General features: G+C 44.5%; 1 protein-coding gene across 1 annotated transcript; it reads right to left on the bottom strand.

The window, feature by feature from the left end:
• Positions 1–907: 907 nt before the first annotated feature.
• On the bottom strand, positions 908–16571 carry VKORC1L1 (vitamin K epoxide reductase complex subunit 1 like 1). The gene is made up of 3 exons (XM_035343303.1): positions 16321–16571; positions 5670–5779; positions 908–4983 (listed from the first exon to the last, which is right to left on the bottom strand). Exons 1-3 carry the CDS (start codon positions 16512–16514, stop codon positions 4757–4759), a joined length of 531 nt encoding a protein of 176 aa, XP_035199194.1. The 5' UTR covers positions 16515–16571; the 3' UTR covers positions 908–4756.
• Between the last annotated feature and the right edge of the window lie 1185 nt (positions 16572–17756).

Genomic DNA, 17756 nt, shown 5'->3' with positions numbered 1-17756 from the left:
GTCCACATTAAAAAGACACTTGCTCAAATGTAACCTGATACAAGAATGAACAGTATTTAAGCCCACTGCCAGTGTTTGAAATTCATTTCAACTTCTCACTCTCTAGACATTTTTTAAACCATTTTTTCCCCCTTTCAACAGACTGCATGACATACCAACAGCTGCCACACGAAAATAAAGATTTGACATTGTTAACGCATTACAAACGAGCTCAGATCCTTATGACATACACAGGGCTTGTGGTTGCAGGAGAGAGATACGTTCATTCAGTCCAGCGAAACATATGCAAAGTTTAACATGCACATGTATGGTAAGCACACATTTCAGAGTATCAGTTCCTGCTTGTTCTTAACAGCTCAGTGCAATTGCAAACCCAACCCGCCTATCCAACCCTTCCCCAGTTCCTTCCCTTCCTCCTCCCTCCACCCCCTGCCCTCCCCGCCCCCCCAAATCTAGGACAATATACAGCAGTTTCCAGATACTTTGTGGTCTTGTCAGAGAGAATTTAAAGCAGACCTACAGGACCGAGGAAAGAAGGAACTGATAAAAATAACATACTTAAGGTTTTTTGCATGTTGCTTAAAGAACTGTAAACAGTAAAGCCTCAAGTCAATGCTGCCCAACCTTTACACTCCCATGTGCACACAACATTCAGCGAGACACAAGGAAGCTGCAGAGGTTCTATAAACTGCTATCTCTGGGGACCCAAGGGCTTTAATCCTTCTACTGCTAGCATACGATTTCTTCCGAAGAGATCACAACTTAGTACATTTCAAGAAACAGAATTACAGTACTGACTTTAAAGACAGTTTCTAAGGCTCAGACTGAGTCCAAAAAGGCCTCTGAGTTCATTCAAGCTCTTGTTTGGACTGCATGAATGCAGCATAAGAATGATTGCAGCAAGACATCCACAGGTAATTTCTACATTTATTTTTTATACCAAAAAGTTATGTGCAACAAATAGAATTCGTACATATTTACATTGTTTTACCTGTTAGCAAAATCGTATCCTAAACCTCCGATAATCTCTCAACCTATATTGATAAAAGGAACATCTGCCCAGTGACTCCATTTAAACGGGTGTTTAATTTGGAGTTTAAAGCACTAGTGATAATAGTTGATGGAACATACAGTACAGAACAAACACCTAATATTTAGGCCATGCTTAATACAGTTGTATGGTAACAGAATACTTCATCTTTTCTGGACCAGTTTTCTCTAGATCATCTTGAAACAACGTTGGCAGAACCAAAGTTACTAGAACTCTCCTTAACTTTAGCCAATATAAATTAGGAGACCCAAGTGCTGCCCAAAGCACCTCATCAATTTTTTTTGATCAAGAGACTGTAGAGAAGACAACGAGAGTGTATGACAGGATGCAGAAATCTCCTGGTAAGAGAGATTTGCTGACACTTTCCATATCAAAGGTGGTAGGGAATGTTTCCTTGGCCGTCCTTAGCGTTGAAAACACTTTACAGTAAGAAGCTTCCAAGAATATTCTCTTTCTAAACAAGACTTGAATGCTTCATTGGCTTTAAGAGGAACAAGTATCTTACAGTAAGAGGATTTCAGGAATGTTTACTTCCTAAACAGGTTTTGGGATGAGATTCTTCTGCCTTTCAAATGGCCCCTCCCTGCAGGGCTTTGGAGAACCAGGCAGGGAGTGGCGGTGGGGAACAGCCCAGAATCACAAGCACTGTGTCTTAAGATTTTTTTCCCCCCTCTATTCTCACGAGTGTTGAAACCACAACCAGAATCCGTGTAACAATACTGCCGCCTCCTCATCCCTCTGCCAGGCCAAGTGCTATTTACTAGCATTTACCCATTCTACTGTATCCTCAGGACTTCTCAGAATTTCCCTTCAGTTTTGTAAACGGCAAATTCGTATCAACCACACACAGGCAATGACAATTGTTTTGGCTGAGGGGAGGCGGGGGGCAGTTGCATGAAGCACTTGTCTGATTTCTATCCCGTTCCTAATTGCAACCCGAGCCATTTTACTGGAAGAAATATGCTGTTTCTATCATCGGTAGCAATGAGGAAAGAGTCAAAGATCTGGAAGCAAAAAGGTCCAAATTTCTACTGCTAATATTAACTTTGCCCTTTATTCAAGCCAACTGCATTTCTGAAGCACAAGAGAGAAAGTAGAAGAGTTAGGGCCATTTCTAGCAAATCACTTCCAGTAAAAAGTAACTGCAAGAAAAGCACACAAGACAAAGGAGTTCACAATTAAGGGTCAGATTTGCAAGGTTGTGCACAGAGTACAGCTGCAAATTCTTCCGGAGACCAAAGCGATTTTCCATTTGATCCCTACGTGCACACAAACAAGGACCGCAGACATGACTGCTGAAAATCTGGCCCTGAACAATTTTACTAAACAAACCGAATTAACAGACTATGCCCACACAGACAAGCACAAGACACAGTGAAGTTAGTCAACACCTATACTTTCAGTTGATGTTTTTTCCTTTTTTTTTTTTTTTGTTCAGTGCGCATTACAACCAGAAATCAGACCAAGTAATCATTGATTAAACTTGTCTCCATTGCTGCTTGCTCTGACATTAGCACTGCGACTGACCATTTCAGGCAGCACGTTTACCTCTTCCTCAGATGAAAAGATGGTTTAGTGTAGGTCACAGGAATGCATCAAAATAAATCTATACAACATATTAAACAGTGATATTGCCTCAAGGCTTGTAAGAGAACAGAGTGAAGCCCTGAGGGACCAGTTTAACACCATTCGCTCCCCTCACGTCAAAGTTCAAGGCATTTGAGAGACAGAACTAAACATCAAGACAAGCTTTAACTATACTCTGGTCAATACAAAATGCATTTAATGAATTGTCGTCTAAAACCCTTAGACAAGAGGGACGTGTAATTTAGTGTTACATGCAACAGATGTTATTCATACCACGGAACTCTATACATAAAAGCAGTTTCCACCTACATCCTTGATACAAACCAGAAAATTACTTCAGTAGTAATTTAAATACTATTTTCTGAACGCAACCTAAAAATTCTATTTTCTCTACTGAACGCTGCATGTTTCACAGTCAAGTTCATCCTCAGCAACTTAGTGTTTTTAATCCACTTAGCCGTACAACAGAAGTATCTTTTTGACATTCATGTGCAAGAAAAAATCCTAAGATTAGTTAAACTAATTCTTTAAATAAATGGGTATGCAAGTTGGAACTCTTCGTATTTAGAAGCTGACAAGGGCAAAAAGCAGCACAGCACCAATTACAGAAAGTAGCTGAATATTTTGGTGTCAGAGTCCAAAACACAAGCATTTTACTTTCCCCATCACGTCAACCTCCTATCGCATTGAGTTAAACAATATTGCTACCACTTCTCAGTCTAAAAACTAACATAGGTTTCTTTAATACTTTTCTACGGCCAACAAGTTTTCTGGGACTTTTGTTTGTTCATTTTTAAAGCAAGGACACTTCTGTCTGCCAAGTTCAACACAAAGTATTTGGTTTAAGATTTTAAGACAGAAGGCACTTTTAACATTCAGCCTTAGAATACTGCGAGCAGAAACATTACGATTTTGTTCCTTTGCATAAATCTGCGGTTTAATTTTTTTTAATTAGTTATTAGAAAGAGCAATGATAGCACTATATCACATTTCATTTTCAGGAGCACATTTACTTAGTTATCCCGCTAAACAGACTGCCCTTCCAAAGGATCTTGTGTGTGTCAGGCCTAAAGTTCATTTCCCAATATAGCACAAACCGAAGATCCTGACGAAGATCAATTCAGTATCTGCTTATTCAGTGCACTACTTGGTTATCTCGCTCAGTCAGTGGTTTCCACTGCAAATTGCAATCCTATACTGCAGCACTCACGTAACGTCAAACATTAGAAACACTGCCTGTCCGACTGCAGTTTAAAAAGAAACAGCACTGCCTGGAAATAAAGTCCTTCCAAAGGGCGCTCTCTGATACCCCAACCCCAGTCTGTAAATAGCATTCCGGTGGTAACCTTCTATTGACCACATTAAGCTGTTTTCATTCTGTACAGAAATTAATGAAATTGTGGTTTAAACGAACATACTTCAGGTTTCAGCTTTAATTCCATTCTCAATACTGGAAACAAGAAAAATGGAACAAAACCCAACCATCATTTTCGTGAAAGCGCTAGCAGCGAGTGCAGCAACACGGTGTTCTCTACAGAGGTCACTTCTTCCATCACGTCAGTCGACTGTTAGCTGAACACTCCGAAAGCTCCTAGGCTAACAAAACTGATTGTACAGTGAGTTCTCCAGGGATGAAACCAATATTTCTAATTTTATTTACAGTATAAGTCCTAGTTAAATCTAAGTCCATCAGCTAAAAAAAATAAAATGTAATACACATACTGTAAACATGGCAACATTAAATATTGTAATGCTATTCTAGAATATTTAATGTCATGATCACATCTTGTTATACCTGAATTTATATACAGGATATTTTATAGCAAGTGTTACCCACTTTACAAGTGGAGGGGGAGGAGAGTCTAGGTTTTGCTGTGGCTAGAACTCCTTCAAAGTAAAGTTAAAGCTTGTCTTTGATTGTATTAGAGCTTTCTTTCATAACCACATTTGAATTGAAGATTACCACAAAAAATTATCTAGGGCCCCTTCCAATTTATAATTAAAAATTCAGTTATGATTCTCAAGGAAAGTGTCTGATATGGAGAATAAAAAATTACTGCAAAATAAACTTAATGGAAGTTGGGTCTTCAGACTGTCAGTCAAAAGTTCAAACAGGCGTTATTCCTGTTTGGGTTGGAGTTGCCGTTTCCAGGCCTCGTTCAAATAAACTAGTCGTTTGTAGTTGATGATAAAGAGAATAAAGTTCAGCAAATATGTGATGACGCAGACAATGCAAAATTCCTTCAGCACGAAGTACAGAATGTACGCCAAGTACAATGACCCTACTACAGACACTATGGAGGATGTCATGAGGATTAGAGCTGCTACTGCACTTGCTGTCATACCTGCAACAAGAGAGAAAGAGTTACTGCTGCTGCTCTCGTCCCACACAAAGCAAAAAGCCAACTCCAATTCAAACTCAAGGCTACTCAGCAAGTTTGTGGGACGTAAAAACCTGTTTAAAATACCATGAGTTCAAGGTGGCTGACAAATCGCTACATGGAGGGGAGCTCCTAGGTTCTGTACAACAGTCCTCCGATAGGAAGTATGTGCAGTATTTACCTTCTTCCTTATTCCTGAATTTTGGGAAAGTTACAGGTTGGTCAAGGTATGTCTATCGATACAAACAGCTTTAGAGCAGACCACAGTTAGGACATACACACATGCACTGCTACACTTCATGCACTTTTTGCCTGCTATCCCCATATTACTCCCGCAGAACTTGCACGTTCCAGTTTCATCTTTTCTATCCTGCAATCCAACGCTAAATACATTTAAGTGATAATACCAGTGCAGCAAGCGTCTAGATACTTGTATTATTAATAGCATAGCAGGAAAATTAAGATTGCTCTTGTTGGCATTTGGGCTTTTAAGCCCTTTACACAGATGTACCATTAGACTGGTTCCAATAAAAAACAGAGAACGCTTGCATTTTGTCTGGTACCATGCAGATTTTGCAATGCATACCACATTCCCCTTAACACCACAGACCTTTTATATATTTTAGGCTCTAAATTTGATTACTACTTACCAAGTAACATTTGTAGTATATAAAACACGAGTCCAAAAACACTGTTTGACTGATTTATTGCACTGTCCTTTCCGAAGATGGAACCCAGCAGACCAAATCCTCGACCCCATCTGTAAAACAATGAAACTAAGTTAACCTGTATTTGGGCACTTGTTGCTTTACCTCAGTAGCTATAATTCATTCCTGTTGGGGAAAAAAAAAGAAAAAGATATAGCCACACATGACCAGGGGTCCCACATGAAGTTCAGGGGTATCTGACGAGCCAGCAGCTTGCAACAGGGTGTGCACGGGGTACACCTTTATCCCACGTACTGCTGAGAAGTTATTTGTACACTGACAGCTACAAGTTCACACAATTGCAGCATCACCAAACACCGCGTCTGCTTTCTCCGGTTGTAGTTCAAAGCTCTTCTGGCAAACAAATGCCTCTTTCCTCCAGCAATAGTTTTAGCAGTTCTCTCTACTACAAGAAGAGTTGGACACATGCTCACTAGATATACAGCTATGGGGAAACGGCAAACCTTGTAACTGGCTGTTACTGCCTGCCTGCCAACATTCACCTCGCTGGCACTACAGCGAGCAGGTTGGAACGTATGTTTGCACCTCAGCAGCTCCCGATCCATCTAACGCCTTAGGAGGAACCAAATCTGGCCGGCAGATGAGCTGGGGATGGTACCAGAGCAGGAATCACAGACCACATGTGCTAGAGCCCTGTATTTTGAACAAGCACCTTAACAGCAAAGAAATTTCCAACATCAGGGATAAGGCAGGTAGCTGCACGAGCCCTGCTCAGCTGCTGCTACAATAGGGTGGATAAAAGTTGAGATTAGTGAATGTGTTTGTGCTAGAAAGCAGTAATTTGATGTCCAGAAGCAGATCACTCCAATGTATCACTCCCGTTGCTCTCCTAAAGGCAATGATCCTACTAAACCAAGGCACAGCACAGGTTTGCTCTCTGTGCTACAGGAACGCTGCTGACACGCTGCACCAGAAATGTGACAGCAGTGGAAGGCCACCACCGCCCTACGGCTTCCTCTTACAAGAAAGGTGTCACAATAACACAGCTTTACACCATCTCCAAAATACTTCTTCATCCCAGAGCCATTTGTGCAACATTTATAAAACGTATTCAAGTTTATCGTTTTAATTGAAGCTTAGTAACTGCCTGCATTAAAATTAACTGCAATTTTATCCTGAGTCTTGCGCTCTTCTCCCCAAAATGTAAGCAGAGGAATTACGCCTTCATTCTTAAAAATGGTATTTACTGCAGATATGAAAAAAATAAATGGTCATGCTTTGAGTCTCAAGTCTTGTAAGTGACTGAAGAGAAACCTATGCATCGATGTAAAGCTCCAATCAGCGCAGAAAAGGCTGGCACTTGCTTTACCATGGTGACAGTGCCTCGCATCTGGTTACACGTCTCTGTAGCACAGGAAGGCCGGCAGCCCCCGTGAGCTTACGGCACAGCTCGGGGTCAAGTAGCACCAGGGAGGGATGGCAAACATCTGGAAGAGTGGCTGTAGAGGTGCGAGGGCAGCACTTGAGAGCAAAGGGAGCCACACTTCCACAAGGGAGGGATTTAAAAAACACTGTACAACAATATGTAAACAAACATTATAAATAAATACTGCATGTCCAGAAGAATCTCAGCTATGACAAGACTTTCCTCCCACACTGAATTATCTGGATTTTAAGTGAGAACTGTTTATTTTTCAGCCTTAATTTGATAAGATAGTCGTAGCACATCTAACAACTCTGTCCGGCTGCCCAGACACCAAAAACAGTATTACAGGCAGACAAATACACTAAAGGCATCCTTATTCTGCATTTAGTAGTTGGAATTTTCCATATTACCACATCAATAGACACTTCAGCTTCCTACCCACATGCGCAATTTATTGCTCAAGTCCCCAGGTGAGACTTCCTTGTAGGGTGACATTAAACCCTACTTGAAGCCTCCCCTCACTCCCTCCTGAGAGCAGGTGGAGGAACTCAATGCGTGCCTGAAGCCTGTGGTCCCCTTGCTCTAAGCACCCGCAGGATGCTGACGTGCCACCCTCTCATCCTCATGAGATCCCACCATATTTGAGAGCAAACTCCAGCCTAAAACATCAGAAACTTCAGGGTCTGACCCTACAGTTATTGTGGAAGTCAATAAATTGCTGCTAATGGAAAGCTAACGAGTTCCAGCCCTCCGCGACAGGCAGTGTCCTCAAGTCACCATCTATAGCTGCAAGGTCAGAGCCTGGTGAAAGCTTTTTCCATGTGCACTAGCTCGTTAAGCATCTTGTTGGCCTTGTAGCAGCTTTAAGGACATCAAGTATTCAATTTCAGTCCATGGAGCACCGCTCCAGTCTCACATCTTACCCCATACACTTTGGAGGTGGTTGAGAAGCCTGGAGTGTAAGATTCAAAGCACTTTCTCAGACTTTTAAGGTTTAAAGCGTGGGGAAGTTTTCTACATAAAACAGATGCAAAAAAAAAAAAAAAAAAAAAAAAAGACTAATTTCTCTACAGAAGAGGCTAATTCATCTCCTAATTCTGTCACAAAGGTCCTAAAACTTGTTAAAATGCACAATGAACCAAGTCACTTTGCAAGCAGCTGGAACACAGAAGAGGGAAGGGGACTGAGTATGACAAAAATCTTCCTTCTCATACCTAAATCTTATAAGTCACCCCTGAGTTACGTATGATAACCTAGAACATCTGAAACAAACAGCAAACACAGCAAGAAGAAAGACTGCAGTCTTAACAGGGAAAAGAAAAAATAAAACATCAGTAAAAGCAATGAAGAACAAAGGTTATATATTGCTCAGAAGTTCTCTAGGGAACTTGACTTTATAAGAAAGTTTAATTTGTAAGAACTGACTACTGGTCAGCTCAGATTTTTATTGTTTTTGACGTAAAATGCCAAGTAAGATGAACTGTTAATGAAGAACTGTGCACAGTAAGCTAAAGACACAAGCCCCACACCACCAACTTGTTCCTGGCACTGCCTCGTGGCTCCCCATCCCTGAAGCAGCCAAGTGTTCTGCTGGGGAAATAAAGCTGCAGTCAGCTGGCGTGATTCAGAGCAGGATCACAAAGACATGTGGCAGGCCTCCTTCTGCCACACCCAAGTTTCACTCTTATTTAAACGTAGAACAAACCACACAGCGACCTGAACTAGCTTCAAGGAAGTTTTAAAAGAAATCTTTAACATACCTTACTGTATGTTTCAACAGACTCAAATTCCCCCTCCGTTTCAAGATGACAGCCTGCTTCATTTCCTATTTGCAGTCAAAGCTTTGAAAGTGCTTTAAGAACTTAGGCCCTCAAAAAGATCTTCACGCTATCAGAATACAGATCCAAGAAACCCAAGACAAAGTTTTTAGAGGCGTGTAGTTTCCCAACATCTAAAACTGAACACTACAGTGGCTTCTTATTCACAATGTACATTCCTGTTATCAAAAGTAAGACCTGAAAGTCATTACCCACCCTCTAAACAATGGTGTGTGATAACAGAGCTCAGGAGCGTCGGCTGTTTTTTTAACGTCTCCAGTAACTCCGTGCACTTGACGCTTGTACCAGAGCAAGGCAAGAACCGAGGTCATTTTGATCCACAGGTGACATATCTCCATTCCATCGCGTGCTGTTAAATCATTACCTCCTTCACACAATTATGAACATCCTCCGTGTTCCAAAACAGCACTTACAGGAGCACGCTCTAACACCGAACGTTCAGTGACAATGCTGCTGGCAGAAGGGCAGCCCGGAGAACTCCACGCAGCACTCTACGCTCTTGGTCTCTTGAAAGGACGAGCGGCCAAGCTCCACGTTTAACAGGTTAGAAGCTCTCAGAGTTATCAGTATTAGCTCAAGATGAGGAACAATTCCAAGCCTGCTGAACGCAGTGAGTCAAACAAACACAAAGTATATATTTAGCCAACAGTCAGATTATCTCACCCACTTTCTGGAGGAAACACCACACAATTTCTTCCAGCCAAGCACCCCGTTCTCACAGTTACCCGTAGATGATGCTTTTTAGAGCTTTTACACAGAGATCATTCCCCAAGATGCTCTCCTTGACCTCAGTTATCCCTAGCTCACAAACCACCTTAAGGAACTTCTGAACTGGAGTTTCACCTGCACCAGCATGCTTTGTAGCCTGCCTCGAAGCCTTCCTCAGTGCACCTGGACACGTTCTGAACGCATCCTTTTGAGCTCCTGAATCACCCCACCTCATCTGCATCTGGCAGTCCTTAGTTCTCACCTCAGGAGAGGAACCAGCTGCTGTATGTTCATTTTAAATGGAAAAAAAAAACACAGGCTGGGTCAGGTCAAGCCCAGGCAGCTCCAGCACCATGGCTCTGCCATCAGAGCAGCAGATGCCCAGGACAAAGCACACACAATTCCCCAGCTCACGTTCTGGTCTCCTAAATGTCTTGTCGAGGGGCCATCAAATCCTTCAGGAGGCCAGATTACCAAATGGCACAAGTGATTCAACATCTGAGGACGCTACATTTGTGCAGCAGCAGGCTTTCCCAACACATTTCTCACAATTTTTAGCTTGGCTGTAATGAAAAGGGCAAACAATAATCAACAAACCGGTGGTATTTTCAGAGAACTCCAAGTAAAGAACACAAATTCTGCTTCTTGGCTACCCGTATCTTACTTAAAGCCCATCATTTCAGGATTGTTTTTCATCCCATACAAGTTATGTAGCTATCAGCAGCAAGCATCATTTAGACATTTGTAATCCCGAGGAAAAAATATATATATAAATACATTTTTAAAAGCCTGTATTTGACAAGTGATATGCAAATTTCCTTAAATGTCATCTGACTTCTGCGATACATTGCAGCACAGAATGAGAGTTCCCAGGAGGGCAGCAAGGCTGGCCTATGCTCACACATCGCCTTCACTGAGAAGCTGATAGAAAGGTCAAAGGATCCGGAGCATTTTAATACTGAGCAATGTTAAGAAACTCTGGTTGCAGCTTCTTTACAGCTTCAGTGGAGGATTTTGGATTAAGCCCAGTTCATGGTTACAAGGTCACTCAGGCCGCTCTAACAGTTTTAATAAATTAAGTGAAATCCTTCAATTAGAAGCCACAAGAAGCAGATTAAAAATCCCTACTTGTAAGCTCTCCAGGAGTGCTTACAAGTTTTGATACACTTGGTTCCATGTTTAAATCTGCTAGCAGTATTTGCCACGATCAGCTAGGATTTTGTTCTGTGTGCTCCAGCTCTACAGCAGAAAACTGGTCCAAAAAATGTCAGCGCCTAGATCAGCAAAACCTCACGCAGACAGAGGCTGATTATTTCAAAGCAGTCTTCACCGAAGCCCCAGTTACTCAAACTACAAGCCAACAGCAACACGTTCATCATCTTTTATTAACCTATCACAAACGAAGCCCAAAGCTGAACTACTGGCACTTTTTTCCATTTTCATGGCATCAGGAAAAGTCATTCTCGGCCCTACTACGAAATCCAGACAAGCCAGAAATAAAATATTTATGAAATGCAAAAATGCACGTGTTAGAGCCCAGACCACTGTAAGGTTGGTAGAAGGACTCAAATAGCGAGGGTAGCGGTTTGTTTCATGGAAGATGTGCCTCTGCCACTACCTGTTATATCAGCCTCAAGTACTAAGTCATCGATTTTCTACTAAAAGGATGAGACAAAAGTGACTTGAACTACCAGCTTCCGTGCTTTGGGAACACCTGGCTTCAGAGCTAACGAAGCTGGGTGTCTGTACGTGTTCCCGTAACACCTTCCTCCCCACACACATGGAGTAACCCCGGATCACCCCACAGCTCGCATCCTCCAGCCTCCCCCAGGACCTGTCAGTCCTGCCTGAGTCCTGCTCGCACCGGAGGCGGCACAGCTGGCGGGACAGATAACCTTGGCCCGGGCTGCAGCTTCTTCCTCTTGGCAAAGGTACTACTTGGAGTCCCTTCCCACTCCTCTTTGGTGCTGAATCTGTTTCTACAGGACTTTAGAAACTTGTATCCTTTGCTAAACTTTGCTGTAAGTAAAACAAAACCAAAACAAAAATAAAAAACCAGCTTTATTCTCATCCTAAACACAAAACACGGCACCAGAGCAGCTACTAGGAAGAAAAATACCCCAGCTGACACCAGGACCTGAGATGGATTCTGTCCACACAGATTTCTCCTGCCCAATCAAGAAACCAGAGACCTTCAAACCTGCCCTCAGGCAGCAAAAATGAGGAATCCTTGCTACAGAGTAACTGGCGAAGCATCGTTTCGCCTGCTATCTAACGATCTGCAGACCTCAGAAATGAGCAACAACTGGTTTCAAATCACGGGACGGATTTTAGCGTAGTCTCAGGAGGCCACATTTTCATGTCGAACTATTGTGGCAGTTTAAGAACAACAAATATGCTTCCTGCTGAATGACCACCAGCTGCTCCCCGTACTGCCCTTCAGCGGTTTCATCAAGTTTTTATCTTTTTCTCTACAGGAGCACAGATGCCTAACAAAAACAGTGAACGGGTTCAAAAACTGGTTCACAAGAAGCGACCAGCCAAGCACAAAGCTGCCTTCCCATTTCTCACCTTACAACAGGCACCAACAAGTGCAGCTGCCAACCCCAAACACATCAGGACGCTTCCCTGTGGGTACAACGATGGAAAAGTGCAGGGCCATCAGGAACTCGGGGGTAAAGTGAAAGGTAACTGCTATTTAATGTCCTTAACCTGGAACCAAGCAAACCTGACAGACATCAGGTTTACAGGAAGGTCCCCAACAGAACTGAAGGGGAACCTGCAATATAACGCTGTGTTCGGTGCGAGGTTGGAGCTTTGTTCCACGTGCCTCTCCCTTGGATAACAGGGTTGTTCTCGTCAGCTTGGCCTTTGACTGGCTCTGAAGATGTACCAGCAGAACGGATTTAGCAAGGCGTGCTTTGCCGAAAAACCACCACTGGTCGAAGTTTTAACTTTAATCCATTACAGCACAACTGCTTGTGGACAAAGAAGCCATACAGCAGTGGAGTTATGCTCACACATCACAGCACTGAAGTACAGCACGCACAAGACTGAGCAATTCAAATACATCACTCACCCAGGACAGAAAGCTGAAAGAGTCCAAGACCTGTATCTCAACAGGCGTTTCAGAGTGGCTCAGCCACAAGACAACAGGCAATCCAAGACCTTGCACATTAGCACGAAGTTCAGAGGAGGGAGTCCCTAAAACGTCACCTATCCAGTTATATCCAGATGAACGTTGATTCTTAAAATCCTAGTTTGCATCTAGAACTTATTCAGTGAGATGGCTAAAGGTGTTGGTCACTATTTCCAAACCTCTTCACCTTCACAGCTGCCTGAAAGCTACAAATATTGCTGAAGATGTACCGTGACATGTCGCTGGTCACTCACGCCGGCTGTATTAAAGCTGTCACAGCATTAACACAATCCGGGGTACAAAACTCTTTCAGCAAGAGCCATCCAATAACCTGATCTGTCCTTCAGGCACCTCAAAGTAATGCAGAGAGAAAGCAGAAACATACCAGCAGATTCAAACCTCTCCCATGGCACACACAAGAAGAAAGGAAAAAGCTCAGGGGCTCTGCATTACTACTTAGACGTCCCATTTTGTTTCAAGCCACGCCACCAGCCAGATGACTTGGAACTTATTTAATTTCCTCTATGAAACTAGTATAAAGCAAAACCAAAAAGATTTTTAGGACCTGCTATTAGCCAGTCTCATTATAAATAAAGCCATTCCTGCCACTTAATTATTCTCAGATACAAGAGAGCAATTCATTTAAAGCATCTCCAGCAACTGCCAAATTAAAACATTTGCTATTTCCCTACATTTTATCTCTCCCCGGATAATGACAGTGGTCATTATGCAGTCCTTAACTGTTTTCCTTTCTAAACCATTTTCATGAACTTTTCCCGTGATAAAAGCTTGAAATATGCTGACCATTAACATGTTGAGCAGTCAGAGATACTGGGAAGGTAGCTCTCCAGCACAATCTTCTGCATGAGTCAGTCTCTGATATAAGATTTTCCATGCTCCTCCCTCTGCGTGCTGGTAACCTTCACATTTCTTCTCTCGTTCTTGTGCCAATAGCAGATTTGGCTTAAAAAACAAGACTTGGGAATAACAGCAGCTTATTAGTGGAAAAAATCCTCCCCAAAGACCAGAACTTCGTTACAAAATAATTCAGCTAAAGACGACTCCACTAGTTTACTCCAGTTATTGTACACATTCAGTATTAACCCCAACACCATGACTGTACTTCTGAAAGTTCAGTCCTCTGCTGGAATCAGCGTTTGAAACATGCAGGTTGTTACGTTCCAAGTTCCATCACCTCCATCAGCAAATCTAGCTTAAATAAAGTCACACAACTGAAAGAACACTCTAGAAGCTGGTGACAGTCACAAAGCACAAGTCTGCCACCCATTTAGCTCTGTAAAAACTAATCATGATCACAGATTACTTGGTTAGCTGTGTAACTGGCAGTGCCATAGTTTAATGGAAAAAGGAAGAGCTGAAAGTTAAATCTGCATTGCGTGTTTGCACATGGGCACCACATTGGAAGGTCTGCGATCCTGGGGAGATCTGAATTATGGTTTGAGGTTCCTCCCAGAAATCAAGCTTCAAAGAAACTTTGGTGACACGTGGCAGCAACGAGAGGTATTAAATGGGAGAGGGATGGGAGAACGATTGATAGATGGGATGCTGCGGCAACACAGAAAATACAATTTCTACCCATGTTGTTCTTCCTTCAAACTGCAACAGCTTGCCCTCTTGTCTTGGTTTTAAAGGAATATTCCTTTTTTGTCTGCGTCCTGCAACGCTGAAAGCACATTCTTCTCCAAATACGGTTTGACTGAGCAGAACTTGCATGCTCCTTTTTCCGCTAACTCTTTTTTACCACCTGCTTCAATTATCATGAGCTATCCTGACATTTGCAATACTTCAGTCGTTAAGCATGATTCTCCTAGCAACTGCTGGGGAGATTTCAGTGGATTTTTGTCCCTAAACGTTCGTATTATTATACAGAACTCCTGCAGTAGAGTATTTACAGGTCTTACCACGGCTTACACAACGTTTCTGCTGCAGCATTCCCAACGAATACTATAATTACATGGCATTATTCTATAATTAGAGATATCTAAAGATATAATTAGAACTATTTTGCTTTTCAAAGCACTCGGTAAATACATATTAAAACTGTTTACTTGGAATTCCCAGTCTCAAGAGCAGCCTTTACAATAATAACAACAAGCTACTTAAGGGCCAATTGCAGACACGAATAGACCACTGCCAAGGCTACTCCGGTGCTTGAATCCCCGTTATTCTCTTTTCACCTCTATAGCTGTGAGTAGTTAGAATACTGACAATTCTCACAGCTACTCTCAGTAGCCTGTGCATAGCGTTGACGTATACATTTAAGTTATCCAGCAAGCATATTGAAGCCTTCTTTCTGCTTAGATTGAAGCATCTAATTTCAGGACACTTCCCAAGCAGTGCCACGAACAAGCTCCTTACCTTCGCAAACTAAAGACTGTCTGTTGACAGACTGAAAGCAGAATTAAAGCCCTCATTCAATCACAAAAACCTCCTCTTGGACATGCCTGGATACGCATCTCCTCGTAGACGATGACACCTCTGTCACCACAGAAGTGATTTTAGCAGTAAGATTTCCCTGTATGCTATGTCTAAACAAATTAACCAGCTCCCACCTTGCCAGATTACGGGCGTGTTCTCACCCATAACTTTGTTATGCTAATGCAGCAAGTGCCCTTACACGAATTGTGACGGCTTTTATAGAGGTTACACCAAGAGGGGGGAAAAAAAAAAACACAAAACATTCCAATGAAGGTACACATACAAAAACATAAGCTTTTAATACATGATTTTGCTGAAGAACTTAAACTGTCCTCCACTTAGCTCCTTACCTACGCATATCTTTGCATGTCTCTATATATGTATGCACAAATATGTATATGCACACACATAAGCATACATGTGTACACACAGACAGTGGTGTTGAGATGTTTGGACAAATCACCATCTTTTTTTCAGTTGAAATACTTAAGAGTGTGCTCCTAGGTGGGTTTCTCAGCCAAATGGCACCTGTGGGCACTTCCTGCAGCACCCTCACACCGCTGGCACCAGTAATCACCCGGCAGGATACACCTTTTCCCTGCTGCCATCGAGCAAACCAGTGACCTGACAGGTAACAGCCCAAGCCTACAGCACACTGAAATTCACACACCGACTCTCCTAACAGAAATGAAAACCGTGCACCTTTAAAAAACAACCCCTAAAACAACTACTGCCAGGAAACCTGCAAAATAAGTGGAGATTTGAACGAGGCTCGTGCTGCTGAGGCACACCTCCCTGCGCCAAGCCCCCCCGTGCAGCACAGACACCCCCTTTGGGTCAGGCACCGGTACCACGGAGCAGCCCCCGGGCAGGCACCGATACCACAAAGAGCCCCCCAGCCCCCCGTGAGGCCCCCTGAGGCCCCTACCCCCTCCGGCTGCCCCCCAGCAGCCACCCCCCCGCCCTCAACGTTCCCCCCTCCCGCCCGCTGAGGCCCGCTCCCCTCAGCCCCACACCCCCCGAGGCCGAGAGCCCCCGGGCCTCGCCCTGCCCGCCCGCCTCGCCCCCCCCCGGCCCCCTCACCTGGACGTGATGGCGGCGGAGCAGCGGACCCTCTCGCTGAGGTCGCACAGGGCCTGGTAGCTGAGGTCGCGACCCTTCTCCCGCTCCAGGTGGCAGGCGTAGAGGGACAGCAGGATGCCGGCGGCGCACACGGCCGAGCGGGCCACCCGCTCCCAGCGCGGCACCGACACTCGCAGCAGGACGGGCGCCGCCATCTTACCCCCGCCCTCCCTCCTCCTCGGCCCGCGCCGCGCGCCCGCCGCCGCCCGGCCGCGCATGCGCGCCCGCACCCCATTGGCTCGCCCCCCCCCTCCCCTCCGCTGCCGGCCGCGCCCGACGTGGCGCTCCGCGACGACGTCACGTCAGGGCGGGGGGGGCGGGGTTCGGGGGGGGGTGTGTGAGGGGAGGGAAGGGGGGGGCGCCCCCTGGCGGGAGGGAGGGGGCAGAGCGGGGTTGGGGAGGAAAAGGCGGTTTGGGCCGTTTTCCTCACATGTGGTTCCAAAAAAGAGCCCTGAGCTTGGTGCTGGGCGGTGGGGTTCTGTCATCCTTCACGCGTCATAGAATGACAGAATTATTAGGGTTGGATAAGAGCTCCGAGATATTCCAGCCATGGCCCTACCACCACTGTCACCACCGAACCATGTCCCCAAGCACCACATCCAACCTTCCCGTAACACCCCCAGGGACAGTGACTCCACCACCTCCCTGGGCAACCCATCCCAGTGCCTGACTGCTCTTTCTGAGCAGAAATGTCTCCTCATTTCCAACCTGAACCTCCCCTGGCGCAACTTGAGGCCATTCCCTCTGCTCCTATCACTGGTTACCTGTGAGGAGAGGCCGACCCACAGCTCCCCGCACCTTCCTTTCAGGGAGTTTTAGAGAGCAATGAGGTCTCCTATGAGCCTCCTCCAGACTAAACACCGCCAGTTCCCTCAGCTGCTCCTCACAGAACTTGTGTTCCAGAACCTTCACCAGCTTCATAGCCCTTCTCTGGACACACTCCGTGGTCTCAATGTCCTTGTAGCTTGCTGATGGCATTCACAGTGTACCCACACATAACCCTAGTAAATTGGCAACCAGGGCTGCATCTCCTCTCAGTTACCCCACAGGCTTCTGTCAAAAGCTGCCCCAGCACTGGTCCAGTTGGAATTTGGGAAACTGGCCCACATCTCCAGCCTGCAGATGCACAACCCACCTGGCTGCTGAAAACACATTGGGTTTTGACCACTGTAGGCACCCACCACCAATGCTGCTCTTGCTTGCTTTGGGGGATGGCCTCAGGCCGCTGGTTCTCCTTCCCTTCCCAGTTCTGCCACTTGTTAGCAGATGGAAGAGTGGATCTGTACAAAAGGAACCTCCGAAGCTTTCCCAAGGAAGGCAGGATGATACGGCACAATGGCAGCATTCATCCCATTAATCCTGCCACTCATGCCTTCATTGTTCTGCAAAACAAAGCT

Source organism: Oxyura jamaicensis, chromosome 19 (genome assembly GCF_011077185.1).
Source record: "Oxyura jamaicensis isolate SHBP4307 breed ruddy duck chromosome 19, BPBGC_Ojam_1.0, whole genome shotgun sequence".
NCBI lineage: Eukaryota > Metazoa > Chordata > Aves > Anseriformes > Anatidae > Oxyura > Oxyura jamaicensis.
Note: the sequence above shows the minus strand (reverse complement) of the source record. Positions and strands in the feature narration are given on the sequence as shown.